The 20,889-nt window shown below is 53.2% G+C and overlaps 2 protein-coding genes across 4 annotated transcripts in view; one reads left to right on the top strand and one right to left on the bottom strand.

The window, feature by feature from the left end:
* Positions 1–828: 828 nt before the first annotated feature.
* Positions 829–4,803, top strand: ART5 (ADP-ribosyltransferase 5). 3 transcript variants are annotated; one of them, XM_008517617.2, is made up of 5 exons: positions 829–1,589; positions 1,780–1,990; positions 2,976–3,705; positions 4,309–4,341; positions 4,447–4,803. In XM_008517617.2, exons 2-5 carry the CDS (start codon positions 1,931–1,933, stop codon positions 4,548–4,550), a joined length of 927 nt encoding a protein of 308 aa, XP_008515839.1. In that variant the 5' UTR covers positions 829–1,589; positions 1,780–1,930; the 3' UTR covers positions 4,551–4,803. The 3 variants fall into 3 exon arrangements, with proteins under 3 accessions (XP_008515839.1, XP_008515838.1, XP_008515841.1); XM_008517616.2 differs by having other exon boundaries at positions 1,165–1,589; positions 4,444–4,803; XM_008517619.2 differs by having other exon boundaries at positions 1,167–1,589; positions 2,976–3,501.
* Positions 4,804–5,296: 493 nt separating this feature from the next.
* XNDC1N (XRCC1 N-terminal domain containing 1, N-terminal like) overlaps positions 5,297–20,889 on the bottom strand; it is a 39,460-nt gene continuing 23,867 nt past the window's right edge. The window contains exons 13-23 of the mRNA XM_008517615.2: positions 20,098–20,310; positions 18,960–19,124; positions 17,635–17,809; positions 14,808–15,008; positions 14,568–14,730; positions 13,439–13,531; positions 10,115–10,307; positions 9,435–9,562; positions 9,234–9,312; positions 6,732–6,861; positions 5,297–5,804 (exon numbers count right to left, since the gene is read on the bottom strand). Coding sequence (XP_008515837.2) covers positions 5,413–5,804; positions 6,732–6,861; positions 9,234–9,312; positions 9,435–9,562; positions 10,115–10,307; positions 13,439–13,531; positions 14,568–14,730; positions 14,808–15,008; positions 17,635–17,809; positions 18,960–19,124; positions 20,098–20,310 — 1,932 coding nt within the window. The 3' untranslated portion in view covers positions 5,297–5,412. The remainder of the gene's footprint in view (positions 5,805–6,731; positions 6,862–9,233; positions 9,313–9,434; positions 9,563–10,114; positions 10,308–13,438; positions 13,532–14,567; positions 14,731–14,807; positions 15,009–17,634; positions 17,810–18,959; positions 19,125–20,097; positions 20,311–20,889) is intronic.

The following is a 20,889-nucleotide window of genomic DNA, read 5'->3' as shown; positions in this document are numbered from 1 at the left end:
CTTTCACGTGAGCACGTGGACTCACCCAAGGGGAAGGAGAGATTCCCAGGTTAAGGGGACTGGGTCTGGGCCCCAGCTCCAGCACTGAGTTGGCGGGTGATCCTGGAGAACTTTCTGCCTCGCTCGGGACCTCTGTTCAATGACTAGATTTGACTCTGTCTCTTGGGGCTTTTCTTGAGGTTCCAGGTGTTGGGATGGGAGAAGCAATTCTCCAAAGCCACATGGTGGGAGAGAGGACAAAGCCATGATCCCAGTAGACCTGGTCCTGGGACTGTCCCAGGAGACCCAGCTGTCCCAGATGGTATCCAGTTCCAGCAACCGGAAACGCTCAGGTCCCTTCAGGGAGCAAGGCAAGCAGGCGATGTCGGCAAGATGCTGTTTTTCACAATAATGGTGAACAGTAGAGTGACTCCTGATTTTCTATCTGGGAGACCTCGGGGGTGGCCAGTCTCACTGGAAGGGGGTGAAAGAACTCGTCTGGAAGCTGTTTGCCTGGCAAGCACTCTGGTTTTCTGGGATGTCACTCTCCCCGGCCCCACCCCCACCCCCCAGCACGGACACACAGTTTGTCTTCCTTTTTGGTCTTCAGGAAGGCTTTTTAGAGAAAGCAGGATTCTAGTTGAAGGAAATTCTTTATTTGGCTGGCAGTCTGGGGGACTGGGGAAGAGGATGGGGCTAAATGAATGAGCCAGACCAGGATGGAGCCTGGGCTAAGTCTCACTTCCCACGCCCACCTCTGCCCCGGCAGCATCTCTTAAATCTTGACATTCAGGATCCCCAACTCCTCCGGCCGCTCTGGGGACGTCACCCTCCCACCCCAGAGGCTCAGGCTGTCAGAAAGATCTTCCCAGAGCTGCTGACTGACTCCTCAGCTGGCCCCTTCTCCCGTTACTTCTGATTGGACATCCAAAACTCAGAGCCAGGTTATTTATAGACAAGCCCACAGGCGGGAGGGGAAAGGCTAGTGTTTACAAACATGGGTCACCTGATTCTGAGAGATCCAGGGAGAGAGGGTCTGGGGAGGGGATGGGGCTGGACCCTGAGGATCCGAAACAGAGAGTCTGCGAGTGGTCCGACCCTACTGAAGGGAAGGGGCGCAAAGAGAAGGGAGGGGGGCGGGGGCGGCTCAGATGCTGGACCCAATGCGTGGGCCATATGCAAATTGCATGCAAATCAGCGAGAGCAGAAGCGGTGATCTCTCGGCGGCGGGACCCTCGGGGGGCTCCCAGGCCAAGTGGTCTGGGGGCCGGGCACCTCGGGTCGGGCCCACCTGAGGGAGAGGCCGAGTTTACAAGCCCGCTTCCCTAACCCTGGTCTGGCTCGGAGTCAAAGAGGGTCCGGGAGAAAGAGCTCGCCGTCCTCGGGAAGGGGGTCACGCCCCTCACCCCTTCCCCCGCCGCTCCCGCCCCCACCTCACTGTCCGTTGTTGGGAAGAGAGGTGTCGGGTTGCCGCCGCGGGGGCTATAGTTAGCCGCGGACTTTGTTTATCCGGGACTCCGGGGACATCGCAGCGCCCGCCCTGACTGGAGCCCCGCGCCTCCGCGCTCCTTCCCGCTCTCCGCCTCCGCCTCCGCCTCCGCTACCTCCAGGTGGGTCCCCGGCCCCCGCCCCCTCCCCTCTCCAAGCCGAGCCAAATTACGGCTCCACCTTGACCGTTGCAAGAAAGTCCCCGGGCAGAAGACGCGGAGCCTGGGGGCGTCTGGGAGTCTGGGGAGCGGAGACCTGGGGATGCGCTCCTGCCGGTAGACCATCAACTCCAAGCCCCGCCCACCCCCTTAGGCGCGCCCTTGGCCCCGCCCACGCCCCGCCTGGACCCGGGGTCCTGGACCAGGGACCCCCTCCACCGCAGAAGGCGGCCAGCTCTCGTCAAGACTCACCACCGCTGGTCCCACCCTCATCTGCACCTCGCCCTCCTGAGTCTCCCCTAGGAATGATGCTGGCAGCTCTGCTGATCGCTCTCGGCGGCCTCAGTCTGCACACCCTCTGGCAGGTAACTGGGGGAATCATCCCCTGCCACAAAGGGAACAGTACGGCGGCAGACCCTGAGGAGGTGGACTGGCGGAGCGACTCCTCAAAAATCTCTCCCAGGGACTTTTCTCTAGGATCCCAGTCCTCTTAAACCTCTTCCTCTCAGGAACCTCCATCCTTGCGCCGGTTGCGGTGGGGTGGGGCAGATTCCCATTCCCTCTCCCAGAACGCCCACCTCCACCCACCTGTCCTCCTGGTGTCTTCCTTCCTTCACATCGTCGCTCCTGAGCGACTCCCCTCACCTTTCTCCTCCCCACTTCCCACCTCCCACCACAGGCCCGGCCCAGGCAAACCCTCCTGCAGCCCCGCCAAGACCAGGGCTCCTCCCCACTCCCACCCCAGGTTTGGGGATAAGGGCCTCTATCCAGGAGAGGACTCAGGAGTCTCAGAGCTGACAATGACTTGGTGTGGTGGCTGAGCACCTGCGTGAGAGGGAAAGAGTGTGAAGATGGGGTAGGCGTCAGGTCATCCGGCATTGGCTGCATGTTGTTGGTATAGCACCTGCATACTGAGGCTTAGAGCCAGAACAGAGCTGGCAAGTCATCTAGCCCCGCTTTCCACAGAGTGCAGGAACCTCGCAAATGACAAAATGACCCCTTTTAGTTTGTACAGAAGTGAGGATCTAGATGCCATCCTCACAGTAACCCTGTGAGGTTGGAAGTGTCCTCACTTTGTAGCTGGAGAACCTGAAGCCCAGAAGAGTTAAGAGACTTGCCCAAGATCCCACAGCTAGTAGGTGGTGAAGTCGGGATTTGAACCCATGTCTGTCTGACTCCAGTACTGTGTTATTTAAGCCCTTGAACTTAATTGCCAAATTGTGTACACCAGATATTTGGGCACAGAAGAGAGATTCTGTGTTCCTAAACTGATCTGCTACCAGGACCCCTGTCCAGTGCTCTGAAATTTTTGCCTTTCCTGTGTGGCTCCTCTCTTCCTTACCTCCATAGGCTCAGGCTGTTCCCATCCTGCCCCTGGGCCTGGCTCCAGACACCTTTGATGATGCCTATGTGGGCTGCGCGGAGGAGATGGAGGAGAAGGCAGCCTTTCTGCTAAAAGAGGAGATGGCCCGCCACGCCCTGCTGCGGGAGTCCTGGGAGGCAGCCCAGGAGGCCTGGGAGCACAGGCGTCGAGGGCTCGCCCTGCCCCCTGGCTTCAAAGCCCAGCATGGAATCGCTGTCATGGTCTACACCAACTCATCTAACACTCTGTACTGGGAGCTGAACCAGGCCGTGCGGACAGGCGGTGGCTCCCGGGAGTCCTACATGAGGCACTTCCCTTTCAAGGCTCTGCATTTCTACCTGACCCGGGCCCTGCAGCTGCTGCGGGACGGTGGGGGCTGCCACAGGGGATCTGGGGAGGTGGCGTTCCGAGGCATGGGCACCCTTCGCTTTGAACCCAAGAGGCTGGGGGACTCTATCCGCTTGGGCCAGTTTTCCTCCAGCTCCCTGGATGAGGCGGTGGCCCGAAGATTTGGTAATGCCACCTTCTTCTCTCTAAGGACTTGCTTTGGGGCCCCTATCCATGCCCTGTCTGTCTTCCCCAAGGAGCGTGAGGTGCTGATCCCCCCATATGAAGTCTTCTTGGTCACCAGGTTCTCCCAGGATGGAGCTCAGAGCCTAGTGACTCTCCAGAGCTATAATCAGACCTGCAGCCACTTTAACTGCGCCTATCTGGGTGGTGAGCTGTGCATGAGGGAAGCAGGACTGGCTGGGTGGGTGAAATGAGCCAGGACATCCCTACACAATCCCCAGGGCCTTCAGGAGATCCACTTGGTTAATGGGGAAGTTGAGGGCTAGAAGTCAGCTGGAGCTATTGTTCTCTGTGTCTCAGGTTCTTCCGGCTCTTAGAAGGTCCTATAAGTGTTTCCAGATCTGTGATTATTTTCAGATGATTCTGTAAATGTTCTTGAAAGGTTCCAACTGCTATCCAGCCTAATAGATGAAAGGAACCTGGCTAAGGAGGTCACCAAGCAGAGGAAGGTGACAGGAGCGCCGCTTCAGATCCCAGGAGGCCCAGGGCCTAATGGGGTTGACAGGATACAGATGTGCTATTCCCAAGTGCTGAGGCCGGGATAGGATGGAGGAGGGACTGGGGCTAGGGTGGGGGCAGGGATGGATAGGCAATCTGGAAGATTTCCTGGGGGAAGGAGGAGGAAGGGGAATCAGAAGTTTGCATTTAGAAGAAGGGAAAGATGGATTGAGAAGGGGAATGGCCTGTGCCAGGGAAAGTGTGATGTGAGGGTCTGTCTCCATGGAGGCCTCACCGTGCTGTCTATTGCAGGGGAGAAGAAGCGGGGCTGTGTGTCTGTACCAAGTGAGTCACCCTCCTGCCCCCTCCCTTGGCTGCCTCCGCTCCCTGCCACCCCTCCCGGCCCCTGCCCTGCTCACCCTTCACTTCCTTTTCTTCTTTCTCCAGCAGGGGGGCAGCCAGACTCATCCTCCAATGGGAACTTCTCTCTGCTCCCCTGGAAGACCCTGCTCTTGGCCCCTGGGGGGTTCCTGCTCTCAGGAGCTGGGCCCTGAAAGTCCAATGCCTGCCGCTCAGGAGTCCTGGCAACTGGCGACCTTCATCTGAAGAAGGGGGTTTCGAACAGCCTCGAGAAGCAAAGACACGGTTTCGGACCCAGCCCTAGCAGCCATCTCCCCAATCAGGAAGTGGGGGGATCTGAGGCCATGGCAGGGTGGAGGGAGGCCCCCTATGTGGTGGGGACCCCCTGGGACAAGCAAGGGTAGTACTGTGATGGCTACTTGATTAAACAGTGTTGCAGTGTGGTGACATGAAATGTCATGATTGGTTTTTCTGTGAGACTGGACCATCTGCCTTGCTCTGGCACTGCAGGACTCAAGGACTGAGGAACTAAAAAGAATGGCTTGATCACTCCTAGACATGTCCCCTGTGCAGTCCTCTGTCACCACTATAACTTGCAAACCCGGAAGCTTTAACAGCCAGTGGTTCCTCACAACAACATGGAAGGCAGGAACAGTACAGATGGATTCCTTGGCCCGTTTGTCAGATGATGAATGCAAAGCCAAGGAAGGAAGCAACTAGCTCAAGGTCAAAGAGTTAGTATTGAACCAGGCCCCTGCCTCCCAGTCCAGAACTCTTTCCACTAAAGATTTGTGGGAACTCAAAGTAGGCTGCTAAGCCCAAGATACCTGGGACCCCAGAGCAAACCATCTCTATCCTGCTCCCCCAACGGTCCACTTCTGATAGAGAAGGGATCTCAGAACATGAGGAGACAGAGCCTTTCACACACTCTGGAGGCATCTGACATCCAGAAGCTTTATTGAGGCAAAGAAAGCAACATAAGCTCCTACTAAGTGGCCCCCACCCTCACCCATCTAGGCAGCCCTACTCAGCAACAGAAGGGACCCTCCCACTGCATCAGGCCTCCCCCTTGGTTCCCAAATATTCCTCCTGGGGCAGGTCCCCAGCTCCCTCTGATTCCTGCTCCCTATGCACCAGCACCTGAGTTGGGGAAGAAGGGCCAGACTCTCCAGAAGCTGGAGTCCTGGCCCCTTCAGCATCTTGAAGCTCGGTTTCTGAAGATCCGTGGGCCTCCATAGTCCCTGGCACTGTCAGCTCTGGGGTCTCGGGGATGGGGGGCCCCAGGTTCTGGAAGCTGTTGCGCACTCGGGTGATGTAGCGACTGAGGATGCTGGCACCTGCGGGAGGCCGTGGAGTCCCTCCCTCTGCCAGAGTCCGCCGCACACCCGCCACCTCGCTTTGCAGCCGTGATACAGTCTTGGTCAGCTCTGTCAGTCTGTTGCCCAGGTCTGGCGGGGAGCATTGGAGGGGAGGTCTCTCAGGAGACGAGCCTGCCCTGTACTTGTACCCTCAACAGAACCCCAGGGGACATCATGCCTGGCGTTCCTAAGGGAGGAGAACTGGAGGAAGTGAGAGACTGGCTTAGGGGTGGGGGTCAGGTGGGCAGCAGGGTCCAGGGCAGATGAATCGGAGCGGGGGTGGGGTGGTTGGGAGTTTAAAAGATGCAAACAAGGGAAATCTCGTGGGCCAGAGAAGGGATCAGGAGTCTTGGGGATGGGAAGTTTGAATGGGTAGAGATTTGTACATCCGCTCCTGTCAGCCCTCTTCCTGTACACACCAGTCCAGCTCCTACACATCCTCTGGGCCCAAATTCTACCTGCTGTCTCTCCAACCTCTGGTACTCTATCCTCTACCTTCCCATGAGCCTCTCAAAACGATAGGCTCTTGCTCTCCTTTGGCTCCCACTGCAATTTGTGTCTCTCTCAGCTGGGCACTTTCTGCCCAGGGGTTTCTCTTCCTCACCAGACCGAAGGCTTCCTATGTGTCCCTGCTCACCACAGTCCCCACTCCCTCCGTGACAGGGCCGGGAACAAGGGGAAAAAGCAATGAGTGTTGGTTGAATAAGTCAATAAGTGAATGAATGAATAATGAATTAAGTGAATGAGTGAACAGGTAAGGGAGTGAATGAGAGAATAAATGAACACATGAATGAAGGCAGGAATGCAGAAGTAAATGAAATGAGTGGAATAAACGTCTGAATGAGTCAGAGGGTAATTGAGTGCAAGGGGCCACACTGCAGGTTATAGTGCCCAAGGGCAGGGCAGGATGGGCCACACATCACTGAAGCCTGGATGAGGGTGTGAGTCTGGGTGTGGTGCATTTATCAGAGCCGAGCAAGAACAGGAACAGGGAAGGCTCAGAGGTGAACCACTAACCTTTCCGGCGGGTCTCCTCGAACTCCCGCCGGGCAGTCTCTATGTAGCGCTGTACCAGGGCCTTGATGACACGAAGGCGGTAGGATCCACGCTCTCCCTCCCCAGGCCCTGCCCCTGCCCCAGGATTGGCCTGTGATGGGAAGACAAGAGGGTAAGAGAGATTCTCCACCACCAGCCTTTCTCTAATCACTGCTCCCTCCCCAGTCAGGTAAGGATGGAGGCCAAGTCTGTGCAGTCTTTTCTGTCTTTGAAGGCCACACAGCTAGACCCTGGAGCTGCCCTGGAAGGTAGAATGATGGAGGCCAGAGTTAGGGAATGGCGGAGTGCAAGAAAACCAGGGTGGGAGGTGAGGTGAAGGTTGGGAGGTGGAGGGAGGAGTGGGCAGAGACAGAGATGCTGAGAGGGCAGGGTGGAGCTCTCTCTCCTGCCACCAACCCAACCTTGGTTTTCTTGAGTTGAGTTAGTCCCTTCAAATTCTGCAGAGGGGGAGACTAGGGGCTGTGGGGAGGCATCTGCACGGACCTGCTCATGCATATCCATATGCAGTTGGAAATCATGCGAATTAGAATGGTTGGTCTGAGTCCAGTTTTAGGCCTCAGGACAGTACCAGGAGGGCAAGTAGGGCATATGGACAGCGACTGGAGAGAGCAGAGGGGTAGTAGGCAAAGGGCGGGGCTCAGAAGACGCAGGCTCGCAGGCTCGAGTCCCAGCTCAGCCACTTTGCAGCTGTGGGCCTCAGGCAAGTTCCTCAACTTCTTCAGGCTGAATACGTCCAAATTCACAATGGAGATGTAATAATGCCCACTTCCCAGGTTGGTACTGCCCCAGCACAGAGTAGGGGCTCTCCAAACACTGAGGGAACAATTATTTTTATTTAACTAGTTGTAGCTTCTCTCTAAATATTTTATACTTAGCATATTTACTTTTATAATGTGAAATAGCAAAGCATTTTATTAAATTTTATAAAAAGAGATGGTATTGACAGAGATGGGGCAGGCAGAGGTAAGAGAGAGAATGACGGCCCTTTCCAACTACAGAGTATATAAAGCAGGTTTCTCGCATAAAATAAGGAATAAGAACTTTGGGGGGCCATTTCCTGAGGATGGGAGGGACACCTGATTGGATCACCAAAGAACAGGCAGTGAGGTGGGGGCAGCTGGAAGAAAGGTGGGACCTGAATGGGAGGTGCAATGGAGGACTGGGGAGACCCCTAGCTGGCTGTTATGGTGGGATCTGGCAGGACACAGTGACTGTGCCCATCCAGGACTGGGCACAGGCCCAGGGAATTGAATATGACCTCAGGTGAAGAAGCTGTTTTACCCTATGGTGGAAGCAGCCCTGACATGTGGTCTGCAAATAAGCATCAGACAGCCTGAACAGGGCCAGGAAGTTGCCAGGGGGACAGGGTGACAATTCCAGAATTTGGAGCCAGAGATCCAGAGGGTAAAGGAGGTGTCCGTGCAGGACAGCCTGGAGCTGGGATGCGGCGGGAACGGGGAACTGGGAACCTTTGGCATTCAGTTTCTTGTGTCATATTTTCTTTGGCACATGCAGTTTCCTGTGCTTAGAAACTCCCTTCTCCACTGTATCTGCCCATCAACCTCCTCTCTGTCCTCCAAGATTCTGTTCTGCCCTCAAGGTCTCTGGGAAGCTCCCTGATTCCTGAGGCTGGACTGGGCCTCTCCTCTGTGCTCCAATAGCCCCCCTGGGTTTCTCTCTATCATAAGTTCATCATCGTGTTCAATTACCGTCTGTTTCCTTCTGTTCCTCTAGACCGTGAGCACCCAGAGGGACTATGCATCTCTTTATTTCCAGTGTAGGTACGCTTTGGTAAGTGTTTGTTGAACAAACCATTGACCAGCCAGATAAGGGAAGGCCCTCCTCACCTGGAGACCCAGGGAGCTCAGAGCCCCAGAGTTGGCCTGTGGCCCCGTAGAGCTGACCTGGAGGCCCTGGCTTAGAGAGATCCTCAGGAAACACATTTTAAGGGGAACAGATAGGACCCCCTAGAGCCCTGGCAGTAATGCTGGTCTGAATTAGGAAGCCAGCTGGGTTAGGGAGCAGAGAGCGAGAGATATATTAGCCCCTTGGAGGCCTGGCTTCTCTCTGGGGCCTCTGTGAGCCTTCTAATATCCCCGTTGGTAGGGCATTCTTCCCTTGCCTTCTTACCATGTTTTTTTGAAAAACGTTCAACCATCTCTTGGCCCAGTTTAGGGCAAAAAGGTTTGTCTGGAGCTCACAGGGTGTTGGTGGCTTGGGAGGAGGGTGGCATGGACTTCTCTTTAAGCCAGATGACACAGGGTTGGAAATTTAGGAAATGGCCAGAGCCAGGAAGAGGGAAAGGCAAGTTGTGGGAGAGAATAAGAACTGGGAACAGGCTTTCTGGAGAATGCACCTGGAAAGACAGACAAGCCAGCGGTGTGCAGACAAACGGACAGTACAGATAATACAGTTGAAGGCCCGAAGTGAGGAAGACCAACAACCAGCAGATGAGATACTCACGAAGGTGGGGATTGGGGGATAGTCTTGCTTCTTGGTTTTGCAGTCAGAGCAGTAACAGCAGATGAACTGGAAAGTTCTCCTGCGAGATTCAGATGGCAGAAAGGGGTTAGTTGAAGGACAGCGTCTAGGGAAATGGGGGCAGGAGCTGGGGTGGGAGTGCTGGGCTCTTGGGGGTGGGGGGTGAGAGCTACAAGTCTTCACCTGAGGAGGTAGAAGATGGCCTTGGGGGAGGGCAAGATGTTGAAGGGCACGGGCAGCGTCAGGCCCTCTCGGAAGTAGGACAGGTAGAGCTTGGAGCGAGCAAACTTCCACTCCACATCAGCATCGTCCTGAAGACCAGGAGGTATGGGCTCTGCAAGGCCACTCTGGTACCTACCCCTCCTGCCCACTCCATCTGCCTCGTTTCCCCCATCCTCACGTCTCTTGTTCTCCAGTGTGCCAAGGACTTTCTTCTCCCCATTCTCATCTCCATCCTCGTCATCACTCACAGTTCCCCTGCCTGTCTCCCCCTTCCTCTCTTCCTCCCCATTATCTTTCATTCTTCTGACATCCAATTCCTGCCCAGCCATTTCTCTAGCCACCAACCCTAGCCCGTCTATCTCCTTTCCTCTCCCTTCTCATATTCCCACCTACTTTTCCACAACGCACCCTTCCTCCCAACCCTCAAGTGGAAAGAGCACTAAACCTGTCTGGAGAAACTAAGACCCTCATTTTACAGATGAGGAAAATGAGGCCTAGACAGGAAAACTTGTCCCAAGTCATAAAACAAGACAATAGTGGAGGCAGAGCAGAAACCCCAATGTCTCAACTCCTTGCATCCCATTCCTCTCCACCCCTTTCTCCCTTCTTCTCTCTGGCCTAAGTGGCCTCAGTTCACGCACCTCAATCTTCTGGAAGGAGTTGGTGATCATGGCAATGAGCATGTTGAGCAGCACAATGACCATGACGATGGTGAAAATGCCATAGAGGGCCCGGCCCACGAATTCAGGCACCAGAAACTGAGGCATGTCTACCACGCTGTGCTCCTCCATGCCAAACATGGTCCAGAACAGAAACTGGAATGTCTCGTTGAAACTGGCATGTTGGGCCAAAAGACAGGATGTGAGGGGTGGGAGAAGAGCCTGAGTGCCACCCAGACACACTCTCCTCACCCTCCAGGACCCGGCCAATGGCGTTCTGCTTCCATGAAGCCCTCTGGACCACTCTCGCCCATACAGACGCTTGCCATTTCTGAGCTCCAACTTCTCTTCTTTCAGGCAATCAATATTTATTGAGCACATAGAAGTGCCACAGGTGCTAAGGACACAGCTGTGAACAAGACAAGCATGGTCCCTGTCTTCAAGGACCTTATGTTCTGGGCTGGGCATGGGGGGTGAGATGGACACTAATTAGACTAACATTTTTAAATTGTGGTAAGTGCTATGAAGTAGCAACACAAGATGTTAGGACCTAGTCTGGGAGTTGGGGAAAGCTTCTTTGAAAAGCATTCGAGCTGAGCTCTGAAGGAGAGGTGAGAATCAACCAGGTCAAAGGGAAGGGGGTGTGAAGCGCAATCCCAATGCAGGGCAGCCCGGGGCCCTTTGAGGAAGTGAGAGGAAGCCAGCATAGCTGGTCTCCACCGCAAAGGAGAGAGAAGCTTGTGAGAGGTAAGTAGGAACCAACCAGACCACGCAGGACCTTGTAGGATAAAAACAAAGGTCCTTACCATGGCCAAGAGCATTAGGAAGCTACGAAGAGTTCTAGCAGAGGGGTGATACCTGATTTACATTTGAAACGATCAAGTTGGCTGCCATGAGTAGAATGGAAAGGAAGCAGATGAGAGAGTGGGGGTATGGAGACCAGTTAAGAAAGTGTTGCCCTGGTTTGAGTGAGAGAGGATGGTGGTTTGAACTATATTAGTAGCAACTCCAATGCTACCTCTTCCGGGAAGCCCTTCCTGAATGCTCTTCTCTACCCCCAGCAGAATATGCATATCTGTTAGTCACTCAGACTCGACCACATTCTCTCTCCTGTTGTATTTATTCGTGAATTTGTCTTATTCCCTCCGTCTCAGCACCAGTTCAGGCCTAGATTACTGCAGCAACCTCTGCAACTGGTCTCCGGCCTCAGTCTCTCTCTTGTTATTCCCTCCCCTACATTGATCCAAGGTATTCTTTCTAAATGCTGATCTGATGGTGTTGTACTTCTACTTGTCAAACTTTAAATGCTCCTAACTACCCTCAGTCCAGATGCCTACCATGCAACCTACCTGAGATTTTTTAGCAAAAATACTTTTTTTCTTTTTTTCTTTTTGAGGAAGATTGGCCCTGAACTAACATCCATGTCCATCTTCCTCTACTTTATATGTGGGATGCCTGCCAAAGCATGGCTTGGTAAGTGGTGACATGTCTGCACCCAGGATCTGAACTAGTGAATCCCGGGCAGACAAAGTGGAGAGCTCAAACTTAACCGCTACACCACCACCACCGGGCTGGCCCCCTAGCAAAAATACTTTTGACTTAATTAGCTGTCACTCATGAATGAACAGGAGGGCCCCGCCTGCCCATGCTACTGTGGAGTGACTACCACCGCCAGGACCCGTGCAGCAGGCTGGAATGAATGAACAGTAGTTACTGTCCCTGGCACTAAGATTCATAGTTTAAACCGTGTAAGCAGAGTTCCTGAATGTCCTGAAGCCAGGACACGAACAAAGATTCTTGGTAAGAGGACTGGTCCAAGTAAAGCCTCCATTTGTTTTGGAACCATGAGAAAGCCTTGATTAATATCCGCAGGCCCAAGAGTGGGTCCTTCACCATCATCAAAAACCATCGTGTAGTTGCATTTGTGAAGAAGTCATGATTGAATGATCGCTTGGGAGGCTACCTGGAGTCCCCAACCTGCTAGGGAAAGCCCAAGCTTCTCAGTAGAACCTTCGTAAGCTCCATGACCTGGCCCCTCTACCCTCTCCTCTCTCAAATGTTCCTCCATGCACCAACCATGGGAGACGTCTTGCTATTCTCCAAATGCATGTTTCTGCTTTGGTACATGCCCCCCCCCCCTTTTTTTTTTGAGGAAGATTAGCCCTGAGCTAACATCTGCCAATCCTCCTCTTTTTGCTGAGGAAGACTGGCCCTGAACTAACATCCGTGCCCATCTTCCTCTACTTTATTTGTGGGACGCCTGCCACAGCATGGCTTGCCAAGCAGTGCCATGTCTGCACCTGGGATGTGAACTGGCGAACTCGGGCCGCCGAAGCAGAACATGCGCACTTAACCACTGCGCCACTGGGCTGGCCCCATACACGCACCCTTTATGCCGGAAGGCTCTGCACGTCTCTGAAGTTCATCCCCCTTGTAGGTGGAGTCCAGATTCTCCCCTCTCTATTCAGTCTCCCCTGATAGTCCAAGACAGAGGAAGGGGCTTTCTCTTCTGGGTACCCGCAACTTGAGCCCTCCTTCCTCACAGCACTTATCCCAAATTGAGCTTATTTGTGCTCTTGGCTATGTTCTCCGTGCCTGGGCCTGGTTTACTTCTCCTGTCTGTGCTTCCAGTGCCAGGACAGAACCTCCTACAAAGAAGGTGCTGGTAAATGGGTGTGAACTCAACAACAATAACGAAAAACCCACCACAACTGGATGACTAAGAAAGTGAGTGAATTTAAAAAGTGAGTGAATAAAGGAATGAACAGTGAGTGAGTGAGTGAATCCTATGAATTGACTTTTTTCTTTCTCGAGGAAGGTTAGCCCTGAGCTAACATCTGCTGCCAATCCTCCTCTTTTCACTGAGGAAGACTGGCCCTGAGCTAACATCCATGCCCATCTTCCTCTACTTTATACATGGGACGCCTACCACAGCATGGTGTGCCAAGCGGTGCCATGTCCGCATCCGGGATCTGAACCTGCGAACCCCGGGCCGCCGAAGTGGAACGTGTGAACTTAACCGCTATGCCACTGGGCCGGCCCCCTGAACTAACATTTTTCAAATTAAAAAGTTTGGAGAGAAAAAAAAGAAAAAAGTTTGGAGAGAAAGTGAGTGAGTGAATAAATGAAAGAGTGAATGAACAAATGAATGAGAGTGAATCAATGAGGGAGTGAACAAACCAGAGAGTTAACTATTGGGTGACTAGATGAGGGAGGAGGGGGGAAGGAAGAGGTGATCACTAAGCTCCAAGCTGCACGCTCCCCCACAGACCCCCACCTGCCCATCCGGCCTCCACCCCAGCATACTTGCCCAGCCGCTCCGTCTCCTGGTAAGGCACGTAGATATTGTTGAGGCCACAGAGGAAGGCGGTCAGGATGATCATGAGGATGAATATGAACCTAGCAGGAGGTGGGACGGGGAAGGGTCAGAGCAGGTCTCCGCGGGGTGAGAAGTCAGGCTCTGGGAAAAGGGGTGGGGGGCGATGGTCTCCTAGTCTCAGCCTCTCCTTATTTTACAAGTTTTCAATTTAGTTACTATTAATAGTAGAGAAATTAGGGGGTGAGAAGTGAAAAGGGATTTAAAGTGGGTGCTGAAGCAAGAGCTCCCCCTCAACAATAAAGGGGATTGAGTTCAAGCAGTCAAAGCCGGGGATGGGCCAGTCTCGCCAGGAGGACCTGAGATGCTGAGTACGCACAGGAATGAGTGAGAATCACAGAGTCCTGCTGGACAAGATTATTCTCCAGCGGAGTTAAAGCCACATGTGAGAATGAGTGAGCCTGCAACAGGGAGGTCTAGAAGAATCTCAGAGGTGGGGCAGGAGGTTCCCCTCCAAGCTAAGCTGAGCTGAACATGTTCATAGACGTAACCAGGGCTTTTCCCACCAAGGGCACCCACTCCAGTTCCACTGCAGGCAGGAGATCCCAGGGGAGCAGGCACTAACTATGGGCTCTGATGAGGGTGAGAGGCCAGGTGTGGCTGTAAATGATGTGGTGATAAGCACCAAGAGACTAGAAAATGCCATCGGTTCAAAGAGCAGTTCTGGAGTGGGAAGGATCCAAAGGGACCCCCGAGTCCAGTGCTCTTACCACAAAGATGGGAAAACTGAGGGCCACCTCAGACGGTCACAGAGACAGTGACACAACTGGGAATGGAACTCCCAACCAAGGGCTCTTTCTGCTATAAGTGGTTCCTAATCTTTTCTGGGGTCATGGGCCTCTTTGAGAATTAAATGAGAGTTAGAGATCCTCTCTGAAAAAAAGTGTACATTTACACCCCGAATTTTGCCTATAGTTTCAGGGTTTCAGAGGTCTTTGGAGGCTACACAAGGAACTCAGGTTAGGAACCCCTGTGCTACACAAAAGCTGGGGAATTTCAGACGAAGGTCGAGTGGAATGCATCAGAGGGGAGGATGCTCTGAGCAGAGACAGCACGCACCGGATCATGTCGTCAATCATCTTGCCGATGGAAATCTGCAGAGTGCCCAGCGACTCGTGGGCGGGCAGAATGTAGGCCAGGCGGGTGAAGCTGAGCATGCTGGTGACAGCAAAGAGCACCTCGGCCAAGAACTGGGGGTCTTCGGTGCGCCACTCGCTGCGCTCTGTTCAGGGTGGAATGGGGGCTGAGGCCGAGAGCCAAGGAAGAGAAGGGACAGGGGGATTTGTTGGGGGGACTCACCAGCCATGGTGAAATAGTGGCAGGCAGCCCCACCGGGGGCATCCTGGCAGTGCGTGTGTGCAAGACCAGCCAGGAGGAGGCGCAGCGCGAAGGCCGCCAGGTACAGGGACAGGATGACCATGTCCAGGAAGTTCCACCAGTCCAGGAGGTAACTGCACAGGCCCTCGATCCACACTTCCTTACACTCAAACCACAGGAAGCCTGAAGGGGGCGGCAGGGGGCCAGGACAGCATGAGGCAGAACTCTCTTCCTCCTTCCAGGTCACAGCTAGGTTATGGGAGGGAACCTGTCCACTGTGGGGAGGGGCTAAAACATCAGGGGATGAAGTTGATAAAATGTAAATGTTTAATCTGCTTAAGTATGAAGTGATCTTATGTGAAAATAAAAGACTCCCGGCTGATGCAGTCTCCTCTGTGGCGTGGCCTGATGATCCCGGTCCGCTGATAGTCGTCAGAAAGCTACATCTGGCAGACGCTGGGTATTGGGAGGGACGGATTTAAATCTGTTTCTCCCTGCCCTCCACCAAATACCTATTGGACAAATATTTAAAGAATATTGATTTGAAGCGGCTCCAAATTATCAGCCTGCTCATTATTCACCTGGGGCCCAGTGCCAGACTTGGGGATGGGGGTCTTGGGAGCTGGACCCCAGTAGGCAGGTGGTCCTGCCTCAGTGTACCCTTCTCCAGTCCCTGGAGTGCTTTTTCACTGATAGTTCCATCCGCCTAGAATGCCCTTCCACAGCCTTTTGAAGCCAGGCTCACCTCTGTGGCCCGGGTCAACATTACCTCCTCTGTGAAGCCCTCCCCAGCCAGGGGGGAGTGAGCTGCTCTCTGGCCTCTGTTCTCATGGCTCTCTTCAGGTCTCTGTGACACCATCACTGTAGGGCACTGTGGGGTATCCCTTTCTGGTAATGTCTTCTCTCACCTCCCCTGAACTTGGAGCCCCACAAGGGCAGGGACCATGTCCTATTCATCTCCTTGTCCCCAGTGCCCAGAACAAGGCCCAGTAGTCACTATTAAACAAACATTTACTAAGCTCCTCCCATGAGTCAGTGGGATCCTGTGGTGAATAGGACAAATGCAGGCCCTGTCCTCCCAGGTTCACAATTGACTGAGGACGACAGGCATGCAGCCCAGTAGTGACAAGCCGGTGGGGTGAGTGCTAAGACTGAGGAGCAGGGGACCGAGGGGCTGTCATGGGAGTGCTTAGGAATGGATCCTCAGCCCGATTTGGGGGCCTGGGAAAGCTTCTCACAGAAAGTGATGTTGAAGCCGAGACCTGAAGGAGGAGGAGGAGCCAGCCAGCGAAGGGGCAGTGTGGGAAGGGAAGAGTGCTCCGGGCAAAGGGAATGAGCACAGGCCTGGAGACAAGTGGGAGCATGAAGGTTCAGGAACCGAATCAGTTCCCACAGCAGGAGAGCACCTTGTGAGGGTGGGGTGGGTGCTCAGTAATGCAGGTTGAATGGACAGATGGAACCAAATTTAATTTATCCATGTATTCTCGGGGCTTCACTCACAGTAGGGCAGTACAAGCATTTATTGAATGAAAAACTGAGGAGTTTTATTTCCTAAGACTTTTCTTCCCTCATGGGCAGGAACTGTATTGGTTCAAATCCACCCAGCACAGGTAAATAATGTTTAGTAAATAATTGGATGAGAAACTTTTCCTCGTGGACTGCTTTTGTTTTCTTCCCCTGAAGTTTCTTGGCCAAATTTCTTTTCAGACATCACTGGCTGGCTTGGTACAGGGTGGAGTAGTGGACTTGGTATGCTAGCTGCCTGGGAGTTTGCTAACAAAGCTAGAGCTAAAGGAGGGGAAGTCAGCTGAGGAAGGGGCCACCAGTCCAGCCTGCTGAGCTGACCAGCCAGAGGCTAGTTAAAGCTGTGGGGGGTTCTTGTAAACTGCATTTGCTGAATTACTTGAGAATACCCGATTCTGCTGTAGAAGAAAAGAAAACCAATGGAATGGATGAAACTTATGCATTAAGCATAGATAAGTTAGTTATCTGGAGGACATGTTGAACAAACAAAGTAAGGAGAGCATATGTGTGTGAACACACATAGAAAGGGATGGGTAGACACTAAATATTCATGATATACTGAATATACATGAGACAGAGGAGGCCCTCAGGATTCATCAGATCTTAAATCAGACACCCACTGGTGACACCCATTCTGGCCCCACATGTCCTCTGCCCAAACGTTGCAAAGAAAAGTCATAGTTGCTCATCAGGATGATTGGTAAGCTACAGCTGTGGCCAGACACACTTGCCCCTGGGTTTCTCCCATAGATCCAGTGTCGGGCCTGGGCAACTTCTGACTGTTGCATCCCCTGCTCAAACTTCAGCTCTGGCCCTCATAACAACACCATCATAAGTACACTAGTTATGGACTTAACAAACTTTATGATTCTAGCATCTTAATTTGGTCTGTGAGCCTTTCTCTCATTTTTGGTCTGTGTTCCATGACCTCTGGGGTAGATTGCCTGGTGGTGTACCCGTGGGCTACCATCACACCAAGGTAATTTCCCAGCTGACACTCTGGACTTATTTGTGAGAGGATAGAAACCCCAAGAGTGGTAGTGACTGATGCCAGGGTGGGGAAGGATGGGGTCCTTGCTCAGAGAGTCTATCACAGGGCTGGGTCGCCTAATTAGGGGTGAAGGGGAAAGGTCCCTTGGTGTGCTAGGACCCAGAGGAGTCTGGTTACTTGTTCAGGGGGCACCTACAGGGGCAGGCCCCCCTCACCACTGGGGTACTTATCATGAAGAATAGTGAGGGGGCCCCCAAGGGAGACTGCCACAAATAAAAGGCCCCACACATGTACCTGCGACCCAAATCATGTGTAGAGAAGTCTCCCAGACGCTCTGGCTGCGGCCACGGAAGGTACTCAGCTGTGTCTCCATGACCAGGGACTCTCCCAGCAGGAAGATGAGGAACCACAGATAGGAGGCGGAGTGCAGCAGGAACTTCAGCACTGGGATCTTCAGCAGGCGGCCCAACTTGGGGGGAGGGGGGAGCATGGCTCTCAGAGTCCTGTTCACATCTCTTCCCCTCCTGGGAGAACTTCCGGAACGTTCAGCCCACACGTGACTCTTCCTTTCACTCACTCACTCATTCAGACATTTATCGAGAAAGTATGACTCTGTATTAGGCCTTACACTTTCAGATCTCTTGTCTCCTTCATAATCATATGAAGTGGGTATCAGTACTCTCATTTCTCTGCCTGAGGTACTGAGAATTACAGAGGGAAAGTAATTTTCTTTTGGTCCCACAGGTTCTTCAATCCCAACCATAAAAAAGTAAAATAAAAAATAAATTCATCATCTATCTCAAACTTGTTTCTCCTCCTCCTTTGTCTCCTTCTTCGAAAATGACCCGGTCACCTAGGCCAGGAATCTCAAAGGCATCTCTGTCCAATCCCTCAGTCTGATGGTCTCCCTAACTCCTGCCCCTCCCCCAATCCACTCCTCACACCACTAATAGAGAAGCTTTCTACCACAGAGAACTGGTGGGATCACTCACCTCATTAAAGCCCTCAGCGGGTCCATCGTAGCTTATGAGGCTCAGCGCGATTCAGCCCCTGCCCACGCCCCAGCACTCCGTTTGCACTTATGCTTTAAAAGCACAGAATTCCTTTCAGTTTCTCTCATACTTTACATCCTACCTTCCCTGGGTCTTTGGACGTGCTGATCCTGCTTTCTGGAACACTGCTCTCCCTGGTCCTCACGTGGTTCACAGGGACAGGGCTTGCTCTTAATTTTTCCCCAGCAATAGCACAATGCCTGGCTCACAGTAGGGTCTCTAGGAAATATTTGTTGAATGACAGAATAAAAATATCTGGATCCGTAAGGGCTTGAAAGAATTTGTATGTTGTGGGGGAGTCTCTTTAGGAGAGTATAGGGCTGTATATAGGATTCAGGCTTTGGAGGCAGAGAGACCTCAGTTTACATCCTGACTCTGCTGTTTACTGTGTCTCCTGGATAAAAAGAGCACTTCTGTTCCTGTGCCTATAAAATAGAGATGTAATACTTACCTTCCAGGGCCACCTCGAGTTACTTAATGGGAACATTCCCAAAGTTCCTGGCCCAGGACCTGGCATAGAACAAGTGCTCGATACCTGACAGTTATCATTAATTTTGTTCTTAGTACCCGGGACTTGGGCGCCAGCCAGTAGCCCAGGCAGAGGAAGGGCATGGTGAGGAAGATGAGGAAGGCGACAAAGAGCTTCCAGATGGTGGTGCTTCCACGCCAGCCAGCCAGATTCCCACACCAGACGGAGGACAGGACTTGCTGGCAGATGGGGTGTGCTACGAACTAAGCAGAGATGGGGCATGAGCAGAGGACGTGGCCACCAGGCGGGGAGGAGGAAGGGGGAGCCACTTGGGTGCATAGCCCTTACTTTCCTGCCATAGAGATTGAGCCATGTTTCTTTTCTTCCCAGGCCAGCAGCTCAGAAGAGAGGCAACTCACTTGCCATGTGACCTTGGGCAGATGACCCTGTACCTCCCCAGCCCCCCTTGCTTTGGGCCTTGGTTTCCCAGTCTACGAAGCAGCAACTGAACTCAAAGAGTTTCCTGGCCTCTCTGGATCCCACCGTCTTGAATCTAAGTCAGGCAGTGGTGAGTGGAATGGGGTACCCGAGTCAGAACACTCAGGATTCTCTGTCGCCTTAGAAATGTTGGGCACCAGCCTGAATGGTCGTGAGGAGAGAAGCAGGGAAAGTAGGAGTCAGTGTCTTGGGGACAGGGCCAGGGGAGTCATCATGAAGGAAGGCTTTTGGCTAAGCTCCTGGTGGACTAGGATGGGTGGGTGAGAGGCAGGAGTAAGGGGCTGTGGGAGGCAAGAAAGGGAGCATGTCTTTAGCTTAGAGGGGAGGGATGAGACAGGGAGTAATAGAATCACTTGATATCTGAGCCCTGAGAGATCTAGTCTAATCTTGCTGAATAGAGTGAGATACCTAACATCAGAAAAAGACTAGACCAAAGTTCCTCAGCAGGCCAGTGGCAGAGGCGAGCGTAAGACCCAGATCTCAGGCCTGAAAGTGGAGTTCTGGCAGGTAATGGGACTTCCAAGGCTGGGGAGGGGTAAGGGGCTTAGACTGAAGGTAAGGAGGGAGGGTGGGAGACCCACAGGTCAAGGGCCTAGATAGAAGGGTGCTCAGAATCAAGGTTTAAGAGGGTCCTGAGGGCAGGGAAAGGACTTGCTTAGGGTTGGAGTGGGGGATACCTAGAGGTGGGGCAAGGGATCAGGGTGGTGGGGTAGGGGAGACAGGTAGGGCTCAGCTGACCCGTTTCTGGTTGTAGTTGACGGCCAGTCGCAGCCTCGCCAGGTTGGGGATGCCTTCCTCAAAGGCCTGGCCCAGGCACTCAGCCTCGGGCTCCATCTCGCTGTCCTTGCCCAGGTCATTGAGCACCACAGTGACCTCGCTCTGGTTCCGGCACATGCCCAGCAGTTCAAAGCCGTAGTCCTGGCTCAGCAACTCCAGGGCAATGTACTCGGGCTGCAGGGAAACAGGTCGGTGCGTGCCTGCGGCCTGTGGACCTGGCCCCATTCAGTCATCCCCCCGTCCTCCCAGTAGTGGGCCTGGACCACCACTGCCCTGCCCTCGGGCCATTAATTCCCCTCATCTGGTGTCACTCTGGGTCATCCATTCCTTTCTTCTCTGCCACATCACCTCTCCCTCTTGCTGTAATGAGACACCTCCGTGTCAATGTTGCTTATCTGGTGTTACCTCTATCTCATCAATAAGTCATTTCAACCCAAACCCCTCTGTCACCTTTGCCCAGCCTCTGTACTTCCCTTTTCTAAGCCTTATTTCCCGTCCCACTTCTACTCCTATTCATGCCCTTCTTGTGTTCATTTAATTGTTTGGAGCACCTACCTTATATGAGAACCCGTGCTGGCTGTTTTAGGAGATCAGACATGAGTAGGACAGGTCTTGCCTCCATCTTACCCATCCTATCCTCGGTTTCACTTGGAGCCCTAACCCCAGAGAGAATCCAAGCTAGGATTTCAGGAGTCTGGGTCTGGGTCCCAGCACCATCCCTTGGGTACTGTCACACTAGTAAGGTACTTCCCC

The sequence above is a fragment of the Equus przewalskii genome, chromosome 6 (assembly GCF_037783145.1).
Source record: "Equus przewalskii isolate Varuska chromosome 6, EquPr2, whole genome shotgun sequence".
NCBI lineage: Eukaryota > Metazoa > Chordata > Mammalia > Perissodactyla > Equidae > Equus > Equus przewalskii.
Note: the sequence above shows the minus strand (reverse complement) of the source record. Positions and strands in the feature narration are given on the sequence as shown.

Excerpts from the sequence above, each read along its gene's own strand:
- ART5 (XM_008517616.2), top strand. The coding sequence starts at position 1,931 with ATGATGCTGGCAGCTCTGCTGATCGCTCTCGGCGGCCTCAGTCTGCAC. Across the intron at positions 1,991-2,975 it reads GTCTGCACACCCTCTGGCAG|GCTCAGGCTGTTCCCATCCT; the intron begins GTAACTGGGGGA and ends TTACCTCCATAG. Across the intron at positions 3,706-4,308 it reads TAACTGCGCCTATCTGGGTG|GGGAGAAGAAGCGGGGCTGT; the intron begins GTGAGCTGTGCA and ends TGTCTATTGCAG.